Raw genomic sequence first — 23,946 nt, 5'->3', positions numbered from 1 at the left:
GTATTTGGCCCATATCCCTCTAAACCTTTCCTATTCATGTACCTATCCAAATGTCTTTTGAATATCGTAATTGTACCTGCATCTACCACTTGCTCTGCCAGTTCATTTCATATACAAACCACCCTCTGTGTGAAAACATTGCCTCTCAGGTCCCTTTTAAATCTTTTTTCCTCTTGTCTTAAAATTATGACGCTTAGTTTTGAACTCCCCCACCCGAGGGAAAATACCATTGTTATTCACTTTACCGTTGACCCTCATGATTTTATAAAACCTCAATAGGGGCACACCTCAACCTCCTTTGCTCCAGTGGGAGAAAAACCCAACCTATGCAGCCTCTACTTATAAACCAAACCATCCAGTTCCAGCAGCAGCTTGGTAAATCTTTTCTGCACCCTCTCCAATTTTCACAGGGTGACCAGAACTGGACACAGTATTCTAGAAGAGGTTTCACCTATGTCCTGTACAACCTCAACATGACATCCCAACTCATATACTCATGTTCTAAGCAATGAAAGCAAGTGTGCTAAATGCCTTCTGAACCACCCTGTGACGCAGCTTTATGTATCTGAATCCCTATGTCTCTCTGTTCGACAACACTACCCACGGCCCTTCCCTGAACAGTACAAGTCCTGCCCTTTATTTGTTTTACCAAAATGCAATCCCTAGCATTTATCCAAATTAAACTCCTCAGCTCATTGGCCCAATTGATCAAGATCTCCTTGTAATCTTAGATAACCTTCTTCACTGTCTGCTATACCACCAATTTTAGTGTCATCCGCAAACTAGCTAACTATCCCATTAAATTCTCATTCAAATCATTTATATAAATGACAAACAAAAGTGGATCCAGCACCAATCGCTATGGAACACCAGTAGTTACAGACCTCCAGTCTGAAAAACACCTTTGTAGCCAAAAAATGCAAGGGTGAAAGTCCAGTCACATAATGGAGTTTTTGCAGCTGCTCATTGGGATGAAGAAGTTGCTACTGTCCAAATTTTGAAATATTGGCCTAGAGGCAAGAATCAAAACCCATGCATAGAAAATAGGAGCAGTAGGCCATTTAGCCCATCAAACTTTTTCCACCATTCAATATTATCATGGCTAATCTTCTATCTCAATGTCATATTCCTACATTTTTCTCATAGCCTTTGATGCCTTAAGTGTCTTCAAACCCATAAATTTAAATTAAGACACCCTAACATTGTGTGTACCCATAAATTTAAATTAAGACACCCTAACATTGTGTGTAGAAGGCCCAGAAATGGACCAGTGATATATTTGTCTCTTCAACGTAAACCTTGGAAACAAAAGATGTGATTGTATAAGCAACCTAACCATTGAAAATTCAGTACAATTGACACGTTATATTCTATCCAGCTTTATCCTTCAAATCATAGAATAGTTTTAGCACAGAAAGAAGTCATTCTGCCTTCATGTCCCTCCCATTTCTCTGCATAGCAACTCAACTAATTGCATTCACTTAACCTTTCCCTGTAGATCTTAAAATATTTCACTTCATTTAATTGCCCAATTAATTTTTGAAAGTTATGATTCAATCTGTTCCACCACAGACGTAGCCTAATCACCCATCGCGTTAAAAATGTTTTTCCTCACATTATCTTTAGTTATTTTGTGCCAATCATTTCAATGAAAAGAAGAACTGAACTTCTTCATCCCTTATTCCTATAATATTCTTTGTCTCATTTTGCTCCCAAAGAATATTTACAATCTTATGAAGCAAGGAAAACATTCACTTTATTTAATTTTATTTTTCTTACTGCAGCTTCATCCCTCCATAAGACTGCAAGACAAGGTCATGTGATGTTGCATCACTTCCTGTGTTGTTATATGCAGTGTCCAATGAGCATTAGCAGACTTTACCTTTCTTTATCTTTTTATTCTTCCATGGGATAGAGATGTTACTAGAGAGACAAGCATTTGTTATCCATCACTAATTGCCCTTGAACTGAGTGGCTTGCTGAATTTCAGAGGGCAGTTAAGAGTCATTGCTGTGGATCTGGAGTCACATGTGGACTATGTATTAGGACCTGAAAGGATTGACTGACATTATGAGATAGGCTGCACTCATCAGGATATAAAGGACATCCTGGGAGGGGCTAACTGGTTCTATGTCTGGTTCTGTGCTTGTTGTCAATGCTGTGTGCAAATGTACTAGTATTAATGATGTAGTGGTGTCAGAAGCTTACACTTAAGGTGAGTCTGATACAGGATCAGGGATGCCTTGCTGCAATTGTACAGGGCCTTGGTGTGATACCCATAGAGTACTATGTAGGGTTTTATTCTCCTCATCTGGGAAAGGGTGTTCTGTCTTTGGAGGGAGCACAACAAAGGTTTGCCAGCCTGATTCCTGGGATGGTAGGACTGATATAGGGAGACAGACTGAATTGGTTGGGACTATATTTACTGGAGTTTAAAAGAATAGGGAGGATTTCATAGAAACCTATAAAATTCTAATAGGATTAGACAAGCTAACTGCCAGAAGGATAGTCCTAATGACAGAGAATTTCAGAACCAGGAAACACAATATAAGGGTATGGGAGTAGGCCATTTAGGACTGAGAAAAGGAGAAATTTCTTCACTCAGAGTGGTGAGTGTGAAATTCTGTGGTTGGGGCCAAAACAGTGAGTGTTTCCAAGAAGAAGTTTGATGTAGTTCTTAAGGCTAAAGGGATCAAAGGCTATGGAGTGAAAGCTTAAACTGGGAACTGAGTTAGATGATCAGCCATGATCATATTGAATGTTGGAGCAGGTAAAGGGCTGAATGGCCTACTCCTGCTCCTATATTTTGATGTCCCACAACAGGCAATCCTATCTCTTAGATGAAATGTAGCTGGCCATTATATATAATAAACCTAATTACTCTTCATCAAGATTGAGCTTATTTACTGTCTCAGATGCCATGTGGGCATCCTTCCCCCATGGTATCAATAAACAAAGTGTACCAACAAGAAGGATCAGTGGCAGCATCTCATATCTGACATTTATAACATGGGGACAGTGAGGAGGACTGGCCAATTATAAGATAGTAGCACTCATGGGGTCTGAAATTATAATAGGCTAGTCCAGATGAGGATGGAAGATTCCTTCCCTAAGGATGCTAGTCATTTATTTAATTATTCAGGGGATGTGGGCACTCTGGCTGTCCCTAGTTTCCCTTGAGAAGGTGGTGGTGAGCTATCTCCTTGAACTGCTGCAGTTCATTTCATGTCAGTAAACCAACAATACAGTGAGGGAAGAAATTCCAAGATTTTGACCCAGTGACACTGAAAGAACAGGGATATATTTCCAAGTCAGGATGGTGTGTGCATTCATACTATTGATTAACCTGCAAAAGTGTTGTGACATACCTCTGGAGAAACTGGGACTTGAACCTGGGCCTGCTAGCTCAGAGGTAGGGCCATTATTATTTTGCAACCTTCACTGGTGAGTGCATATGGTAATCCAGATGGGTTGTTACAACAATCAGTGATAATTGTCATGACCTTCTGTGAAATTAGCTTTCAGTTCCAAATTTATTAAATAAGTTCCACCAGTTCTGGTCAGATTTGAACCTGTCGTTAGAGTACTATCCTGGACCTTTGGATTACTTGTCCAATGATATTACTATTACGCCACCATCTTCCCCTGAAGTCATTTGATAAATCATCTTTGTACCATCTCTAGGACCCTGTCACCCTTCCCAAAAATGTAATGCCCAGAATTGGACAAAGCTGTCTAGTTGTGGTCCAGAAAGAGCCCTATAAAGGTTCAGCGTACCTTTTTTTTGCTTGGATCTGAACCTCACAGAGATTGGAAAGCTAGATTATTTACATTCGCAGATAAGCATGCTCACAAAGAACGATCTGCAATTACAGTCATAAACGTACAGAAACAAACTATACCCAACGCATGGATTCAAATTCCTACCCAGCCACTATTTATATAGTAGTCAGGCAAGAACCTGAAATAGATCAGGATAAACAGGCAATACTGATTAAAGGGAATCTGGACTTGCTGGAACTCTGATTCCAATGAATGAATTTCCTTTGACCAGACTCAAGGGTTTTGTTTCCAGCTGACTCAAGTAGCAAGTGATATTGCAGCGGACTGAAATTGGCTGATCCTTGTGTTCCAGGGCTGATAGCTGCAGTTAAGAAACATAATCACTCCCTTGTCCCATTGCACTGAAAGAGTTCCTTTCACTGCCTCACATTGAACTATTAGAGATGCTCTTTCGAACCTTTATATTTAGCTAAGTGCTGTTTGGCAGGTTTACTATTAAATTGATATCCCTAAATGGAAATTGATTAGAATAACAATATCCCATGGAACACTGCAGTTATTCCAGGATGGTCACTGACCTCAGCAGACATGTTTTAGGACTTTAAGGAAATGAGCAGGACGCTGATACAGAAATACCTCAGTGGGTAGCATAATGCAGGCTGGAGGATGATAAACGGCACAATGTCAGCCGTGGAATTTACTGTCAAATGAGGGACATTGTTCATAGAATCCCTTCAGCGTGGAAATAGGCCATTCATCCTGTCGAGTCCACACTGACCCTCAGAAGAGAATCCCACCCAGATCCACCCCCCAATCCTATCCCTGTAACCCTGCATTTTGTAAGGCCAACCCACCTAGCCTGCATAGCCATGGACACTATAGGCAATTTAGCATGGCCAATCTGCCTAACCTGCACATCTTTGGACTGTGGGAGGAAACCAGGGCACCCGAAGGAAACCCACACAGACACAGGGAGAATGTGCAAACTCCACATAGACAGTCGCCCATGGGTGGAATCAAACCCAGGTCCCCAGTGCTGTGAGGCAGCAGTGCTAAGCACTGAGCCACCGTGCTACCTTCGCAGAATTGTGGAAGAGTCAGTCAGGACTGGGATGGTTTAGAGCTATACCGAGAGGTATAGTGGTGGGTTTGATTTAGATATCAGGGTTATTTGATAAAGCTGGTGGGGAGCAGGGCATGCTGGAGTTAATAATGTTGTAGTCACTGGTCAAGCTATACTAGGGCTAGAATGATTGGAAGTTGTGATTTAAGATAGGTGCAGAGATTGTGGGCTGGAGTTGGTGACTGTTGGTTTGCTGGTTGGAACTAGTTGTGGTTGCTGGTCACATTCTGTAGGGTTAGAATGACTGATTAGAATCCATGTGATAGAAACAAAGGTAGGTTATTCAGCCCATCTGGCCTGCTTCCCCATTCAATATGATCATGGCTGACCTTGGAATTTAACTCTTCTCGTTTCCTTAACCCGTGAATCCCCCAGGAACCTATCGCAACCTTAAATACATTAGATGATAGGTCCTAAACAAAAACAAAGCAAAGAACTGTGGATGTCAAAAATCAGAAACAGAAACAGAAATTGCCGGAAAATCTTAGCAGGTCTGTGCAGCTTGTGTGGAGACAAAGCAGAGTTCTGTGTCCAGTGACCCTTCTTCAGACCCTTTTGAAGAAGGGTCACTGAACCTGAAATGTTAACTCTGTTTTCTTCACAGATGGACCCTGCTTGGGTAAAGAATTCCAAAGATTCACAGACTTTTGAGTGAAGTGCTGTCTCTTATCTCGAGGCTGTGTCCCCCTGTTCTAGGTGCTCCAACCAGGGAAAAGAACATCTCAATATCTCTGTCAAGGCCTTCAGAATCTTGTATATTTTTGGTGCTAGCTAAGGCTGCTTACTTAGAGATAGTGAGCACAGAGATTATTACTTAGAGTTGGTGATAGTGGTGTACCTGGTTAGAGGGTTGTGTTAATTGATGTCAGTCAGTGCTACTTAAATGCCAACAATTCTGGGATTTTTGGTTAGAGATGAGGTGTTAGGTGTTACTATGAAATTGTACTTTTTACTTAGTTAAAGAGAACAGCACATCAACTGCAGCATTAAACTGTGTTAAGCAAATCCCAACCCTTCACAGTACTTCATACATTCTTTCACATTTTTAACACATCCATTTTTTCCCCTTGCGCTTAAACTGATTTAGGTTATTGCAATCCATTACGTAGGCCTGAACAAGATACTGAACTCGTCTGACTGGCTTCTGGATTGTCAGTGGTGTTTATAATGTTGTGTAACATGTTACTAGGCAACTCTATAAACTTGTCAGGAATAGACATAGAGCCTGACCTTCCATTAACATGACAGCCCAGCTGTTGGAAGGTATAGCAATGTATTTATAATACTGAAAGGTTGATAGCTGTGATCTTTTTTTTATGTCAGCCTGGCTCTGGAGTAAATAATAGTTACAATCCATTGAGGGTATAACATTTATTACCAGAAGCGAGTTAGGTCTAATGATTCATTATGAATATTACATAAAGCCTGTGCATGCACACTGACCTAATAAATTATAAACACTCATCAGAGCTCAGTTAATGAATGCACTCCTCGGGGTGATATCAGAATAGAAAGGCAAATTCAGTACTTCCAGCACAGAGATCATTTTTAAGGTTGAGAGATATAGTAGGAACTGCAGATGCTGGAGAATCTGAGATAACAAGGTGTAGAGCTGGATGAACACAGCAGGCCAAACAGCATCAGAGGAGCAGGAAGGCTGATGTTTCGGGTCTAGACCCTTCTTCAGGTTGCCCTGGTCAAAGAACAAGTCTTACTATTGTCTTGGCTTCCAGCTTGAGCTGCTTTCAAGTACTGGGGACATTGAACTTATCCGTGCAAGACCAAGAAGTTTCCTTTGTCTCTCAGTTTAAAGCACCAAAACACAGGTCTCTACTGGATTGCATCCAGTTCTTGATGCTTCAGCTTTGGGAAGTTATGAAGGCATGAGAGCTAGAACAGAAAAAATGCATGAGAATGTTTCTGAGGACGAGGAAATTCAGTTATGGGGATAGATTGGAGAGGTTGTGACTGTTTTTTTTTGGACAAGAGAAGGCTGAATGGAGATTGGATAGAGACATTCAGAATCATGAAGGGTCTGGCCAAGTTGGTAGAGAGGAACTGTCCTCACTTGTGAGGTGATAACGAACAAGGTAGCACAGATTTAAGGTACGTGGCAAAAGAAACAATGGCAACATGTGGAAAGTGGAATGAAAGGTATATAATTTATATATGTATTAATATCGTTTTCTGAAATTGGATTTCAAAATAGAAGCAGATGCACATTGGTTCTTAATATGAAGTGTTTTTGTTAGAAAAAAGGTCAGAAAATGCTTCCAGACCAGTGATCTAATTTCAATAATTGTAGGTAAGCAGGTGACTATAGACTGTTGTGGTGTTAATAGAAAGATGTTTATACTGTTTGGCTTATGACAGGTAGCATAAACATTTAAGACCATTAGCTTTGTTTTCAGTTCAGACAAATCTAGGATTGAATATTTTGTAACATTCAGACCACTAGAGTTGAGTTCAGAAGTAGGTTTAATTTCTCTCCTAGAATGATTAAGGGCAGCTCAGGGTATTAATTACTTCAGCAGAAGACTCTCCAAACCAGAAAAATTTAGTTATAAATCTGCAGTTTGTTAGAAGTGAGAAAGTTTAGGCTCTTAGGTTTGTGAAAATATCATGTTGGCAGATTTTACAGTAACACCTACCCACATAAGCACCTGACAATGAATGTCTCCAAAAAGAAAGAATCTAACTATCACCCTTTGGCTTTCATGAAGTTACCATCACTCAGTCCCCTGTGGGCAACATCCTGGGGGATGGGGGATGAGGGGTGGGGGGATGGGGTTGGGGGGGGGGGGGAGCGGTGATACCATTGATGAGAAACTGAACTAGACTAGCCACATAAATCATGTGGATACGAGAGCAGGTTGGAGGCTAGGAATATTATGGCAAATAACTCACTTCTTAATTCCTCAAAGCCTATCCACTGTCTAAAAGGCACAAATTAGGAATATGATGGAACACTCCCCTCTTACCTGAATGAATGCAGCTCCAACAAGAATCTTGATATCTCCCAGGACAAAGCAGTCCATTTGAATGGCACCAAATTTTCAAACATCCATCCACTACACCACTGATGCTCAATTGTGTATCATCTACACTGATGCACTGCAGAAGTTCACCAAGGCTCCTTAGACAGTTCCTTCTAAACCCATGACCACCATCATCTAGAAGGACAAGGGCAGTAGATACATGGGAAGACCACTACCTGCAGGTTCCCCTCAACGCCATACACCATCCTTACTTGGAAATATACTGCTGTTCCTTCAGTTGTGGCTGATTCAAAATCTTGGAACTCCCTCTCTCCTGCCCCAAATGGACTGCAACAGCTGCTCAGCTCATCCAAACCTTCTCAGTTAGAATGGGCTATAAACAGTGGCCTAGGTAGTGAAGCCCACGTTCCAAGAATGAATTTAAAAAAACTTGGAAAAGACTAATTGAACTGTCTCTATGGTCCATAGCAAAGAAACTAAAGAGTCAAGTAAGTAGAAATTTCAAATTTGAGATAGGGGTGTAATTTCACTAGACTTGGGACTCTGTAATATTGGGAAACCGGTTGAAACTTCTTAAAAAATTCATTTGCAGGATATAGGCATCACTGGCTAGGCCAGCATTCATCACCAATCCCTAAACCCCAAAGGGCAGTTAAGAGTTAACCACATTGCTGTGGGTCTGGAGTCACATGTAGGCCAGACCAGGTAGGGGTGGTAGATTTCCTTTCCTAAACATTAGTGAACCAGATAGGTTTTTCGTGGTGATCAGCAATGCTTTTATGGTCATCATTAGACTGTTCATTCCAGATTTTCTTTTCATTGAATTCAAATTGCAGCATCTGCCATGGCAGGATTCAAACCTAGGTCCCCAGAACTTTACCTGGGTCTCAAGTTTGATAGCCTAGCGATAATACCAGGAGGCCAATAGTTCCCTGAATTTTGCTGCATGTTTTAAGATCATTTTAACAGTCTTCTATAATCAGAAAACTTGTTTTTTTAAATTTTTTGTTTTCATTACCGTTGAATCAATGCTGTTTAATTCTTGCCTTGTGCTTAGTTAATTGATCTCTGCTGGAATGGCAGCAGTGTGTCTCAGTTACAAGGTACAGCTAATTACAGATACAGCTAATTAAAATTGCACAGTAACCAATTACAAAGGTTAAACCTATGATACCTCAAGCCAGATTTCTGTAATCTGACTTGTCCAATGGTACCATTAGTTGAGATCAAGAAACAGTTTACTCAGTGAGGTTAACTTACTGTGACAACATGAATGTTGTTGTCTGGAGTTATGGATAGTGATGGTAAAGACTTCAACTTTCTTTCCATTATATGGCTGACCAGGAATCTCTCCCACTCTTACTGCCTACCATTAGTATTTGTTGGAAGGATTTGCAGGTTGATCTTCAATCTGTCTGACCCTATTATGGACATATCTCATTGGCCAACAAGTCCAGGAGAGCTTCTAGCACATTCTGTTACAAGATCTCAAAAGGATATAGCAGTAGGGACACTATGTATGGCATTGGAGTTCGTGGTGTGAGTGATGAATAGAGCAGAGTTCATGTTCCTGAACTCTATCACTTTCTGATGGAAAGTTTGATTCCCAGAATATCGTGTGAGGGGCTTAGCTGCAATATTCCCTGATCAAAGAGCTTACTAGCACTAAAAGTGCAATTGTCTAACTGTGTACTTTTGGAGTCTTGCTCATTGGGGTACACTATTCGGAAAATGCTGATACACTCTCCAGCACTTTCATTGGAAATTCACAGCCTGTCTTGGACGCAAAAAGTAAGTTAGCTTTTAAGATCTAATGAAAATATTCATGCTTACAAGTAAGTGATATTTATCAGGAACTAGGATCTTCTCAAAGTCAAGACAACTCTTAGCTTTGAGTAACAAAGTTCCAGGCATCCATCCATATTTATGTGTTTCACTAAAACACACTTATTTTGGCACCAGGATATTAAGCAAGCAGAGTACCATCTGCTACACCTTTGCTAACCCTGACTTAAACCATTTTTCAATTCAATGGTATATCCCATGATATGTTTTGGTGCAAAACTGCTAACTGCTGTGTCATATTCCAGTTCTTAAAAGCTTAACTTGTTTTAGCACTTTTTCATCATGTGTCCAACTTGCGAACAGTGCATGAACTTGATACAGAAACCACAAATTCATCTTAACCCATTCACTGTTAGCAAGATTTACAGCCAGAGATGTCAACACTAGGCAAGACGTAGCCTTGTGGATTTACAAACACTGTTTACTTCAAGGGCTGTCCCTGAGCCATGTGCTGAGTCATTTGCCAGAGGGTTCCTGAATCCTGGCACAAAAAAGCACCTGAAAAATATTCCAGGTTACCTATTACATAGAATTTATAACACTGACATAGGCCATTTGGCTCAACTGATCTTTGTCAATATTTTTGTGCTCCAGACCAGCTTCATCCTAATCTACTTTTTCTAATCTTATTACCATAACTTTCCATTCATTTCTCTTGTATTGATATCTCTAACTTCCCCTTAAATGCAGCTGTATTATTTGCCTCATTTTCTACAGATATTAAAGGCATCAAGTGGTATGGAGAGAAAGTGGGAATTGTGATCAAGGATTGTCATGAACATTGGATGATGGAGCAGGGTCAAAGGGCCGAATGGACTACTTCTGCTCCTAGTTTCTATGTTTCAACCATTCCATGAGGTAGCAAAGATCATATTCTACCAATTCTCTAGGTAAAGATTTAAATACATTAATGCAGTGAGCTACCTCTCCAAGTGTGAGATACGAGCATGGAATGGGGTAAAATGGCAATGGGTAGGTATGCAGCGAGTTGCAAGGCAGGGACATGTGTTTCATGTGTCAATATTTTTAACCTCCTGCCTCAATGCTTTACAGGTCTTCACTGGGTTGGGTGAATACCAAGCTTATAATATCTGTGACATGTCTGCATCTATATTTCTCTCAATTTGTTTTTCTCCCCTATTTTCTTTTTCCATGCTTCCTTGAGACAAAAGACTGGCCCCTCTGTTTTGCTTCTGCCTCCTTGTTGAATTCCTTAGCTGAATCCAGAACACAGCTGATAAAGTTAAAATAAAGCAAGGAACAAATGAGTCATGGTCTGAAAATAGCTCTCAACATTGACAAAGGCAAATGCTCAACACACACAGAATTTGAATTTAAAATGGTGTCAGACAGCGTTTTAGAGAATGCATAGGAACCAGAGGGATTGCTGAATCATTTTTAAAACACCTGTCACATCCTCCTTCATCTGGTCTTCTTACTTCTGGTTTAGCATTTTTCTCTGGCTCATGATTCCCATAGAATCAGTTCTTTTAACTGCACACTTGCTCCAGTGCAGTTTGAAATTCAGAGCTGCACAACATAAAGCTTGGATTTTATGCATGCTTTTTTACTTAAAGGGGACACACAAAAATGCAGTCATATTTCAATATAAATTCCTGGTCAATACATAACTTTAGAAGGAAATCATATTTAGGGGATAGGGGAGGTGATGGCCTAGTGGTATTATCACTGGACTGTTAATCTAGAGAACCCAGATAGTGTTCTGGGGACCTGGGTTCAACTTCTGCTATGGCAGATGCTGGAACTTGAATTCAATAAATATCTGGAATTAAGAATCTAATGGTAGCCATGAATCTATTGTTGATTGTCAGGACAAACCCATTGGGTTCACCTTTGTCCTTTAGGGAAGGAAACTGTCATCCTTACCTGGTTTGGACTATATGTGACTCCAGATCCACAGCAATGTGGTTGACTCTTAATTGCCCTCTGACCAATTAGGGATGGGCTATAAATGCTGCCTAGCCAGTGACGCCTCATCCCAAGAATGAATAAAGCATGTTTTGTGACACATATTTTTCATTTATGATGAATGGTGTGAGGTTATTCTACACAGTAGTTGGACCATCTCTTCAACCAGCAGAGAAATGTTTGGAACCCATAACTAACTTTAATAAATGTGATCAATGTAGTTTGTAAGTGACAAACTTGTTATGGCCTGTCCCACTAGACCCTCCCCATCATCAATACTGTTGCTCCCTCTCTATGTTCATAAATCCCTTGTACCTCTCTAATCGTCAGTTTTCTTTTCCCTCCCGGTTCTCTTTGTTCAATCTGCAAACCTCTTAGGCAATTTTGAAAATGTTGTTTTACTTTAAAAACTCAAAGACTTTTAAGGATTAATTTTAAAAAAAAACTTGCTTTCCCTCCATTTTCTGAGCTGTGCCCCGATTTTATTCTGTTTTGTCTGAATTAGCTTCATGAATGCAAGTTTGTTTCCTTTATGACCTTCTGCTTTGTTTGAAACACAGTCCAGTGACTGTTTGCTTTGTCTGGCAGGCCACAATGGGACACATGTTTCAACAAGAGAGCAGTGTTCCTTCTAGAAAGTGAACAAAGCAGTTTTGGCAAGATCTAAGACAACGAGGTGTAGAGCTGGATGAACACAGCAGGCCAAGCAGCATCAAAGGAGCAGGAAGGCTGACGTTTCAGGCCTAGATCCTTCATCAGAAAAGGGGGAGGGGAAGGGGGTTCTGAAATAAGTAGGGAGAGAGTGGGAGGCGGATAGAAGATGGATAGAGGAGAGGATAGGTGGAGAGGAGACAGACAGGTCGAAGAGGCGGGGATGGGGCCAGTAAAGGTGAGTGTAGGTAGGGAGTTAGGGAGGGGATAGGTCAGTCCTGGGAGGACGGACAGGTCAAGGGGGCGGGATGAGGTTAGGAGGTAGGAGGTGGAGGTGTGGCTTGAGGTGGGAGGAGGGGATAGGTGGGAGGAAGAACAGGTTAGGGAGGCAGGGACGAGCTGGATTGGTTTTGGGATGCGGTAGGGGGAGGGGAGATTTTCAAACTTGTGAAATCCACATTGATACCATTGGGCTGCAGGGTTCCCAAGCGGAATATGAGTTGCTGTTCCTGCAACCTTCGGGTGGCATCGTTGTGGCACTGCAGGAGGCCCAGGATGGACATGTCGTCTGAGGAATGGGAGGGGGAGTTGAAATGGTTCGCGACTGGGAGGTGCAGTTGTTTATTGCGAACCGAGCGTAGGTGTTCTGCAAAGCGGTCCCCGAGCCTCTGCTTGGTTTCCCCGATGTAGAGGAAGCCACACCGGGTACAGCAGATGCAGTATACCACATTGGCAGATGTGCAGGTGAACATCTGCTTGATGTGGAAAGTCTTCTTGGGGCCTGGGATGGGGGTGAGGGAGGAGGTATGAGGGCAGGTGTAGCACTTCCTGCAGTTGCAGGGCAAAGTGCCGGGTGTGTTGGAGCTGGAGGGGAGTGTGGAGTGGACAAGGGAGTCACGGAGAGAGTGATCCCTCCGGAAAGCAGATAAGGGTGGGGAGGGAAAGATGTCTTTGGTGGTGGGGTCGGATTGCAGATGGCGGAAGTGTCGGAGGATGATGCATTGGATCCGGAGGTTGGTGGGGTGGTACGTGAGGACGAGGGGGATTCTTTTTTGGTTCTTATTGCGTGGACGGGGTGTGAGGGATGAGTTGCGGGAGATGTGGGAGACACGGTTGAGGGCGTTCTCGACCACTGAGTGGGGGAAAGTTACGGTCCTTGAAAAACGAGGACAACTGAGATGTACGGGAGTGGAATGCCTCATCCTGGGAGCAGATACGGCGGAGGCGAAGGAATTGGGAATAGGGGATAGCATTTTTGGCAAGATCTAGTCAACTGAATGTTGTACCTACTTAAATAGTTCAGGAACTCATTAACATGTGGAGTAACGGTCGATGTAAATCAGTTAGTGACATATAAGCATGACAGTCTGACAAGAATATCGATAGAAGCTCTCTGTATTTAGAGAGACATGGTTATAACCAAGGGTGTAGTAAAAGTGTTAGAATTACTTCAGCCTATGCCTGGATTACTGGTAGAGCTGAACAGACCAACTGAATCAGCACTAAGGGAACTGAGATAAAAGACACACCTAATGGATGGACCAGACTGGACCATGGCTGCGAGAAGTCTCTTCCACGGTCACCCCAACCCAAACCATGATCCTTCCCCCTTTTTCTTTTCATTTTTTTCACATCGTTGTAAACAGAAAACTGACATCAAGTGAGCATCATTTCATTTGCAGGAATATTGTGCTGTCATAGTAGGTGGATACACCACCTAATACAACATTGATTTGCGCAGATTACGAACACTCTGATTCTTTCCCTGGTAGGGCTTTAGCCCTGTTGGATTGCCCAGAGTCTCCTAAAATGGACAACCAATTTCCCAGGCATTACTGTTGACTGTTTGGATTGAAATGCAATCCTGTACAAATGTTCTTCTTAGTCTACTGTAGTCATGTGACCTCTGTCATGAGACACACACACACTGCTGGCAGATATCTTAAGTTCACAATAACAATGAAGCTGTTTAAACCACGCTCAGTGGTTGCTGTAAACATTGGTGATCCCTTGATGTCTGGTTGGGAGGTTTCTGGAGAAGTGAAGCATTTCTGGAACACCCTTGTGGTCCACTTGTAGGAACTCAGCAGAAGCAAGAAATGTTAGGTATTGAGTTTCTGCAAATCAACATGACTATTGAGTTCTTAAGAAAGGAACTGGTGGGCCTATTTTTGTTTGGGAATGTGGTTGGCGTGGACTAGTTGGACTGAAGAGATTGTTTCCATGTTGTATGACTTTATGACTTCATTAAGGACTTCATGCTGATCACACTTCTGCATTGTACACCCAAAACATGGTATCAGAGGTGACATGGATGTGATAGTTGCAAAGATGAAAGAAGGCACAGCTACCGACTGAGGGACACAGGTATGAGCAGAGCTATCGCTGAAAATAAAAACAAAGAATAAACAAGCAAGCCACAGTTTAAAAAACACTGATGATGAGAAAATGACTGCAACTTCCTCCTTGTCAGTTCCTGTTCCAATGGCAGAGGATATGAAGCAAAACTAGAGTTCCTTCCATAAGGGCAATATTATGGAATAGAAACAGATTTGATGAGCGAGCCAGAACAGTTAATGATTGCAAAACTTTTATCACTGTCGGGAAGAGAATGTTTCAAAGTATATTCCACACTAAATCGCTCTAAAGAATAAAGGAAACGCATGGCTTTGATCATGAGAAAGTTGACCTACCTCAAATAGAATTGACACTCACATTCATGTCTTCTGCCAGACCTGCACAGAAAATTCCACCCTCGGCTCTAGTTCTATCCTTGGTTGCTTGGTGATTGTGACAAAGCAGCACTGCCTCAGCTTTTGAAGCTCCAGAGGCATAAAATGTTGTGGTCCATTTCGAGTGAGTCTGTGGAGTGTGACAGGCTGGTCAGGGGGTGCCAGTGTGGGCATGCTGTGTGTGTAGACATAACATGAGCTTGCACACCCCTTCAGGAAGGCCAGAGCAACTGGTCACCCAGATCTCTACAAGGTACAGGGCTCATGTGGATCTGCAACATATGAAAGGAGCAGATGTAGCAGGCACTAGAATCTCTCCTAGCAGGGAGGAGGAGAAGGAATAGAAATGGTGCACCAATCATTGGTTTCCCAAGATCACTTCTCATACCTTCAGCAGAACCAGCAGCAATACCTGAGGTGATCCAGATTCACCAATCAGGTGGTTACAGAACTTAAAGCTTTATTAACTTGTATCACTTACTTTTAGTGATTTATCCATTCCCTAGATCCTTCTGCACTATTACTCCATTTAAACACATTTCTTTTAAAGAATATGTGGGCTTCTCATTCTTCCTACCAAAAATGTACTAAATTGCACTCATGTACGTTAGCATTCATTCAATTATTACACTTCTATTCTGCAAGTTAATTAACATTTTCCCATATTCATTACAGTACTCTGCAGTATTAACTATAGCCCAATTTGGTGTTGCTTTCAAATTTCAAAATTATGCTTCAGATTCCCAAATTCAAATTTTTTTTTGTTTTGAAAAGTGGTCCCAAAACTGATTCTTATGGAACATTACTTCCCAACTTTTTGCCAAAACTGGGTGATTCCTTTCAATCCTCCTCGATGTTTCTTGTTTCGTAACCAGTTTACAGTCCAGCCTACTTCACCCCAACTATATCTACACTGTAGTGCCCTATGGAAATATTTGAAAAATCCAAATATATTGTCTCCACTACATTGCCCTTGTCTAATGTTTTGTTACCTCTTCAAAGAATTGAAGAAGGTTGGTCCATGCTGAGTTTGTTTGCAATTTCAATTATTCCCTTGAGCAGGAATTACATGACATTTCCTTCCACTAGCATTAGCTTAATTGGATATAGATCCCTCACTGTCTTCCAACTCCTTTCTTGCTTAAATATAGGAATTACATTAGAGTCAAACAACACAGAAACAGACCCATCGATCCAACCAGTCCAAGCCGAATCCAACCGGTCCATGCTGTAAAATGGCGCTAGCAATATCTTTTAAATTTTCTGTTATCATATGTTTGTGTAATACATCACAATTCTTTGTTATATTCCTTGATAATTATCTTTGCCTTCCTAATTGTTTTTGATCCTTTGCTATCCATTTGGTATCTCCTTTTGCAATCCTTGCTTTAGTTGCCTACGTATTTAACTCTTTTCCATTGGTTCAAAATTTTCCCTGATGTCTTTATTTTTGCATGATTGTTAATTATTGGCTAGTTACCTTCACTTTTTGGTGAATTATATGTTGACTCGATTCTATTGGTCACCATTTCAAACGTTTCTCACTGCTTTGCCATTTTCTTGATTTTCACCAGTATTCCCACTTTATTTGCCCTTGTTCCCTCCTCGTCTGTTCAAATTTTTCCACAAATTTAGTACTTTGACCTTTACCTTATTTCTGTAATTTTCAAGATGTATCTTAAACATGATTAAATTGTGATTTCTTAAGAGGGATCCCTGCACATACTTCATTTATCTGCTTTGGCTCATTTCCCATTACTAGGTGCATTCTCTGTGACTGGGTTTTTAAGATTTCGGGTATAAGAAGAATACAGTGCAGAACTTACAGCCTTCAGTCCTTGTGCCACTTTGTCTTTTCTTCTTTGGGATTAGCTAAAATCTCAGTTTACAAATTTGTGGACTCCTGGCTGGTGTTTGTAAGCTCATGACAAACCTAACTTCAGATTACTGAGCAAACTGTGTTTATTACTTGCCAACAATTGCAGTATTTTGTTGTGGAAATGTTTTGAGGTTTGTTTGTTGAAAAACACCAGGTTTAGCAGTTTGCATCAGTTACAAACGTGAAGGTGTAATCATTTCTGCCATTCTAACTGCATGAGCTTGAAGACACATGGATCATGCTTCAGGCATGGGAATACCTTCATGACTTTGGAATTCAATATGCAGTCAGCGTGTTGGTTATATAATCATGACTTTTCACTGTTAATTTTTTTATTGATTGCAATTGAAATATGGGCTTTGATTTTAAATTGGATGGATTTGGAGCATGTGACAAATCCACATTCTGAAGACTGGAGAGACTTTGGCCCCGGTTTTGAAAGGGCTGTACACTCAGAGTTCAGCAGGGTGGGGCTGGTAAACCCACCCAAAAGCCGACGTGGTTAACAGGCAGAATGCCTGTCTGACTAGGAAAGCCTGCTGCAGAAACACACAGTGAAGGAGCGAGCAGAAGAACAGGGAGAGATTGTAGTCGCAGGGTACCTGGAAGCTCATGGTAGTTGCGGGGAGAGAGATCTGGCATAGGCAAGAGATCGCAAGGGATTGAGAACAGTTGGGGGAGGTGGTGAATGAGGTGGTGTAGGGGTGAGGTAGTGGTCAGGACGGCAGAACTGATGGCAGGGGATGTGAAGTGGTGGTTAGGGGTTCAGGATTGAAGGAATGTTTACCCCATCTGGAGAGGGTGAAGGGCTTATCATGACAAACAGGCGTGTTGACTGAGTCAGGTAGTGTGTGGAGACTGTATTAGGAGGCCAGAGAGAGTGGAGGATAGGTAGAGATGTTCAATATCCATATATCTAATGGAGGCTGAATATGACCTTGGGGATACTTGAGGAGCATTGCTGTGACTGATATCAATGTCACAAATTCAGTGTCAGTGCTGCTGTTTATGATCAGCATTCCTTCGTTCTAATTTTTTTCTTGGTTTTTCCAGAGGTGCAGAATGTCAGGTGATTAGATGAATCTTCTTAAGAGTGAAATTTTAGGTGCCACCAATCATGCTCACCCCTACACTCAAAGCAAAAATGAGAAAATCTCACTTTATGCACTGGGCCATGAAAGAGTTATTCAGCTGGTTGTTGATTTGCTTTCCTGAAATGTTCTTATTATCAGGTGTCTACTTGGGGAATGAATGAGGGCTGATTCATCTGCTTGTGTGACTGGTGTTGGAAATGCTATTGAGAGCCAAGTCCAACCAGAAATGGGCTTGATCCTTCAGCAACTTTCAAGTGGCCTTGCATGAGGGTTTGAAATTCTATTTTCAGTCTTCAGGCATATATGTTCCAATGTGATTAGTAATAATCTCAGATGGGTGTGGTGTGATCTGTCTGTTTGCTATGGCTGACTCAGGGATGAGGGATGGGCTTTACTTTATGTGTGGTCTGTGAGAGTGCTATGCCTAATCTACATCTCCACTGCCTTATTGCAAAGAGATTGACTTCTCACTGTCCAAGACAGTGTCAGATAGCAAATAGCATGCAGCCTTAAACAGAAATATGGTTTTAAGTAGATAAACAATTGCGAGTCTTGCCAAGGGGTGGGAGTATTGTTTGAGTCAGAGGCCTTTTAATCTAGGCCACATTCTGCTCAGGCACAGAAACAATAATAAGAATGATAAGCATTTCAGTGAAGCAGTGAGGAAGAGGTACTGTATTTCTAAAAACCAGCAGCCCACTTTTTGGCAAGGAATGTATAAAACAGGTATCAACCAAAGGGGTGGTACAAATTCCAGGGATGAAGAATTTTACAAGATTAAGGTTTGCTAAGGCACAAGGTTAAGGTGGAAGAAACAATTAAAACTTAGAAAAGACAGAATCAGTCCAAACTGGAGTTCCATATTAATGTACACAAGATGATTTCAAACGAGTCCTGTCAGTTCCAAGTTTTGCTGGTTCTTCCTTCTGGTTTGGATCAAAAGAAATCGAGGGGAGATTTGATAGAGTTGTAGAAGGGTATGGCTGGTTTGAATGAGGTAGACAAGTTAAAGCTGTTCTCATTAAGGGTGACACAAGGACTTGAGACACAGATGCAAGATGTTGGGGGGGATGGTGGTGCAAGAGGAGGAAGAAAGTTTTTGTGCAATGAGTTGTAATGTCCAGGAACTTGCTGCCCACAATGGCCATGGAAACAAGATGATAAATGATTTCTGAAGGAAATGGATGGGCAATTGAAGAAAATAAATTCACTGGGCTGTGGGGATAGAATAGGGGAAAAGGACTGACAGAAATGCTCCACAGAGAGCTACTGTAGCCTAAATGGGCTGAATGGAATTCCCTTCTATGATGCGATGACACGGATGTCTAGAAAAGTGGTAGAAAGAGAGAAGTATATGGAGTATGTGGAGGTCATGAGATGGTACTGAGCACTCCCATTCTCACACTAAGCATTGGCACTGGTGCAAGATAGTAATGATTAATCATCACCAAATTTTGCTGCATTTCCTTTAGTGTGCTCTGCTTGTGATTAAAGCCCACACATTGACTGTATTACATCTTTTTCATTGGTCCAAGATGTTGCCTTAGCATGAAAGCAGGAGCATTGGAGCACATGGGGTTCAATGACAGGGGTCAATATCCATCAGGATGTGCCCTGAATTGGATATCCTCTTAAGCAGCGCAAAAGTGTTTATTCTGAAGCAATGAAGATATATAGCTTCAAGAAGGCATGTTACAAGGCAAAATTTCCAGAACAATAATGACTCAATTTCCATGACATCAGAATGGAGTATATTTATTTATTATAACACAAAGACAGTGGAATTCTATTAGCAATATTAGGAAAGAAGAAATACATTTTTTAAAAAGTAACACCAATACCAGTAGTGACTATAAGTGTGGGAAACATTAGAATGGGATAAAAATGTGCAATCAAGAACTTTTAATAAGATCTTTTCCAAAGTAGCATGTTCTTAACTGCGTGTGGATTCAAAGGCATTTATAGATTCAATTTAAATCTCAAACAACCATGATTCATTAACATTGTTCTATCTGTCAAAAGTTTTTAAGCATACACATTTAAGTGCTGAGCGAATGTTTCCTGTGGCTAGGGAGTGAACTAGGGCACACAAAGTTAAAAATGAATGATTGGCTATTTGGGATTTGGATGAAGAGAAATGTCTTCAATTAAATGGATGGAAATCTCTTCCCCCAGTGAGCTTTGGATGCTCGTTTGTTGAAAGATTTTTGGAGACAAAGGAAAAGGGATATTCAATAGTGTGTGAAAATGTAGCATCCACATGGTCTTATCCTGCACCTATTCTTTCTGTTCCTGTTGAAATTAACTCCAGTGATTGTTTGCTTCAATGGGTGACCTCGCTAAAACTGCCATTACAAGATCTTCAGCAGCAGGAGGTTAGTATCAGCATTGGATCGATGGTTCTTTCCTTTACAACATGTCCAAAAGAGGCCAAATGTTGTTGACAAAGAATGCACGATCTACGTGAGAATGGCATAACACAATCTGGTGTTGCTCACATTGTCTTGTTTAAATCATACATGAGGTGGGAATAATGGAGAAGCCTCAAGAACCTTAATTAATAATGAATGTCTCAAGTGTAAAGTCACAGAAAACCTCTAAGTCCTGAAACTTCACTCTGTACTTTCATGAAATCTCCCAATGACCCGATGCTTTCTCAACAATGATGATTAAAATTCTTCTAAGTAGTAAGGTTGAATCTGAAAAATTGTGTTCTGCTGTGTCAAAAATAAAGCCTAGTGCCATTACACAGTAAGGCCTATCTGTGTTCCCAGCACAATATGTGTTCATGTTTAGAGTGAGATGCTGAGAAGCTCATGGCACCTGGGAAACCATGTGGTATTGAGGGAATGATCTATAAATTGAAAGAAGTTTTATATTTCAGAGGGAAGATGGTCAAGGACCTTCTCATCAAGGCATATTTTATTAAACGGTATAAGCAGTATAAAAGTGGAATACTAATCTGCACTACTCCAAGAAATTAAGACCAGAGGAATAATTTAAATGATGAGAATAAACTTGATACAAAATAAAGGAATAAATGCCTGTAACAGTCTGCCAAGTATCCAATCAAAGCATTAGGATATTCACAAGATAAGTGCAGCTGTGATTGGAAGGCTAGTGTATTGCAGAAAGAAAGTACAAACCTACATTTATATGGCAGCTTTCACGACCTCAGGGCTTCGCAAGCCCTTAAACAGCCAATGAAGCATTTATATTTTGAAGTGTAGTCTCTGTTTTAATTTCGGGAAATGTAGGAACTAATGTGAACACTGCAACGTTCCACAAATAGGAGGCTGTGTTTTATGGGGTGGGGAGAGGGAATGTGGAGGCAAAGTGAGGTGGGGAGGTGGGGGTGCGTACTCTAGCATCTCAGAAGATTCATTTCCAAACTTGCCATTTTAAATATATTAGAGGAGTACCCTGTCCTACACTATAAGTATGACTGCAATTAGGCAATGCAGTATTGTGCCTTATGTGAAGATTAGGAGATTTTGTCCATATTATATAACTTTTCATTTAATCAGTGATAAAAGGGCAGGGCTATTGGACCAAATGGTCCTTTCCTATTTCCGAGGAGTTTTATATTCTTGTGTTCTGAAACCATTTCCCTAATAGCAGCATACACTCTTACACACTCATCTAAGTGACAGAAATTAATCTCTTGTCAAAGAACAAAAATACAGCATTATGATGCAAACCTATTTACAGACCACATTACACAGGAAAATTAAACCTAAGAGGGGTCAACTGATAAAATAATCAACCGATGTTTCTGATCTATTCTACCTTACAATACAAGACCATTCACACACTTTGTCGTCTCCGTGTGAAGAAAGCATCAATCCTTTTGGAACAAGAAGACATTCAAACAAGTCTGCCACTGTCTTTAGCTGTAGATTAGTCATGGATACATAATATAAATGGAATTACTAAATAATGTGATAGAAAGTGTCAAATATCTTATTGCACAGGCTTTGCTCAATATTTCCATGCCTACAAGAGTTGAGATGATATTTTACAATGGTATGTTGGCAGGGTGAGGTGTGAATTAGACACCAGCACATGCAATAATCTGCATGACCAAAGCACTACCACTGGCATTATCAAACATCACCCAGCATTACCATAACATAGCCCTCATCCCTTGCCTGCTCAGATCTTAATCTCAGTTCGGAAAGTCTGTTGCACATGTTCAGTGTGCTTGGCTGGGTGCCTCTTTGCTTTAATCGTCAGCGTCCCATCATCACCCAGGGCGGAAGTCACAGAGGTGGGATCCACATCATCTGGTAGCTGACATTTGTGTGTAAATGTGTTCATGACAGTTCCATCTGCAGCAAGCTGAAAATTTTAAAAAAAAGTCATTTGCTTTATATTTGTATTGAGCCTGTGAGAACTACTCCCACATGTGGACTGAGCCAACAGGAAGTTGTGCTTCAAAAACAGAATTTGCTGGTAAAGCTCAGCAGTTCTGGCAGCATCTGTGCAGAGGAAGCAGAATTAACGTTCCTGAATTGAAGAAGAGTCATTGGATCTGAAACGTTAACTCTGCTTTCTTTCTAGAAATGCTGAATGACCATCAAACCATAAGATATAGGAGCAGACTTAGGCCATTTGGCCCATCAAGTCTGCTATATTACCTCAAGGGCATGATCTCACAAATGTGTGGGCTGTGATGATCATTTGCAGTAACTTTCTTGTTGTGAGCACAAGTGTTGTCAATTTGTATTGATACCATTTTCAATGCCATAAAATGGTATTACACTAAAAACATGAGAGACTTTAACACTTTAATTTCTTTAGTGTTAAGCTAGAAATAGGTTGTAGGCTGGATACACAAATTAAGTAATTTGACTATTTATTATTCACAAGCTTACTGGAGAGATTCAGAGAAGAATGATGAAAGTGATATATGGACTAAGTGTGTTAAGGGTTAATTTTCTCTTTCTGTAGCAGTACATTTTGGGAAATCTTATGAGGCAGCCCGCAATGTTCCACCAATTAAAGTTCTCAGACAGAAAATTTTATCCTTAATTTCCCAGTTTGTGGTTTTGGCAACAAGGCTTTGCGCCAGTTGTTCCAACATGTTCCAGCAGGCAAAACATATTTAAATTTCATTAAAATAAAACAAAGTGGGAAAGAAGAGCTGCTAATGGGGACTGTAAGTAGGTGAAATTGGGTTGGCTGTGCTGAAAGCAGTCCTTGTCCTGGCAGGACTGGGGTGTGGGGCTGGGTAGAAGACATGGTCAGACTCTAAAATTGTTGAAGCCGATATTCAGTCCTGAAGGATACAGGTTCCCCTGCCAAAATGGCTTCCCATTATCCATCCCTCTGTCTGCCTAACTGTCTTTCTCTCTCTCTAGGCTCCATCTTCACCTATCATTTACTCTTTTACTCCACTGTTGCTTCCGCTAGCTGTCTTCAGCATATGTACATATATATATTCCTTGGCTAACATCAGTTCTGAAGAAGGGTCACTGGACTTGAAATGTTAACTCTGCTTTCTCTCCACAGATGCTGCCAGACCTGCTGAATTTTTCCAGCAATTTCTGATGTTTTTACTCGATACTTCACGTTAAATTTGGTTTTGGGGTGTAAGAAAAGGCTGTGTTTTCTGTTTGTAGTGACCTTACCCATTAGCCAAGTTGTTACACGACCAGAGCCAGCAATTCAGACTTTGCGAGTTCATGTTCCCATGATGGCAAATTGGGAAACGGGGCCTGGCTTTTATGGTTTCTGGTGGGATGAGAGAGGTGTAACTGGAAGTGTGTCATCTACTTGCTCCTGCCAGTTGGTGAATGAAACATTGGACCATCCAACACATAGGGGCACAATTTGTGATAACAAGGTGTAGAGCTGGATGAACACAGCAGGCCAGGCAGCATCAGAGGAGCAGGAAAGCTGACGCTTT

General features: G+C 41.1%; 1 protein-coding gene across 2 annotated transcripts in view; it reads right to left on the bottom strand.

Annotated features, from left to right (window-relative positions):
• Positions 1-19,774: 19,774 nt before the first annotated feature.
• The window catches only part of hspb7 (heat shock protein family, member 7 (cardiovascular)), a 25,859-nt gene continuing 21,687 nt past the window's right edge, over positions 19,775-23,946 (bottom strand). For both annotated transcript variants that reach the window (XM_048615251.1, XM_020517897.2), the window contains exon 4: positions 19,775-22,376. In XM_048615251.1, the coding sequence (XP_048471208.1) occupies positions 22,191-22,376 (186 nt within the window). In that variant the 3' untranslated portion in view covers positions 19,775-22,190. The remainder of the gene's footprint in view (positions 22,377-23,946) is intronic.

The sequence above is a fragment of the Rhincodon typus genome, chromosome 31 (genome assembly GCF_021869965.1).
Source record: "Rhincodon typus isolate 14 chromosome 31, sRhiTyp1.1, whole genome shotgun sequence".
Classification (NCBI taxonomy): domain Eukaryota; kingdom Metazoa; phylum Chordata; class Chondrichthyes; order Orectolobiformes; family Rhincodontidae; genus Rhincodon; species Rhincodon typus.
Note: the sequence above shows the minus strand (reverse complement) of the source record. Positions and strands in the feature narration are given on the sequence as shown.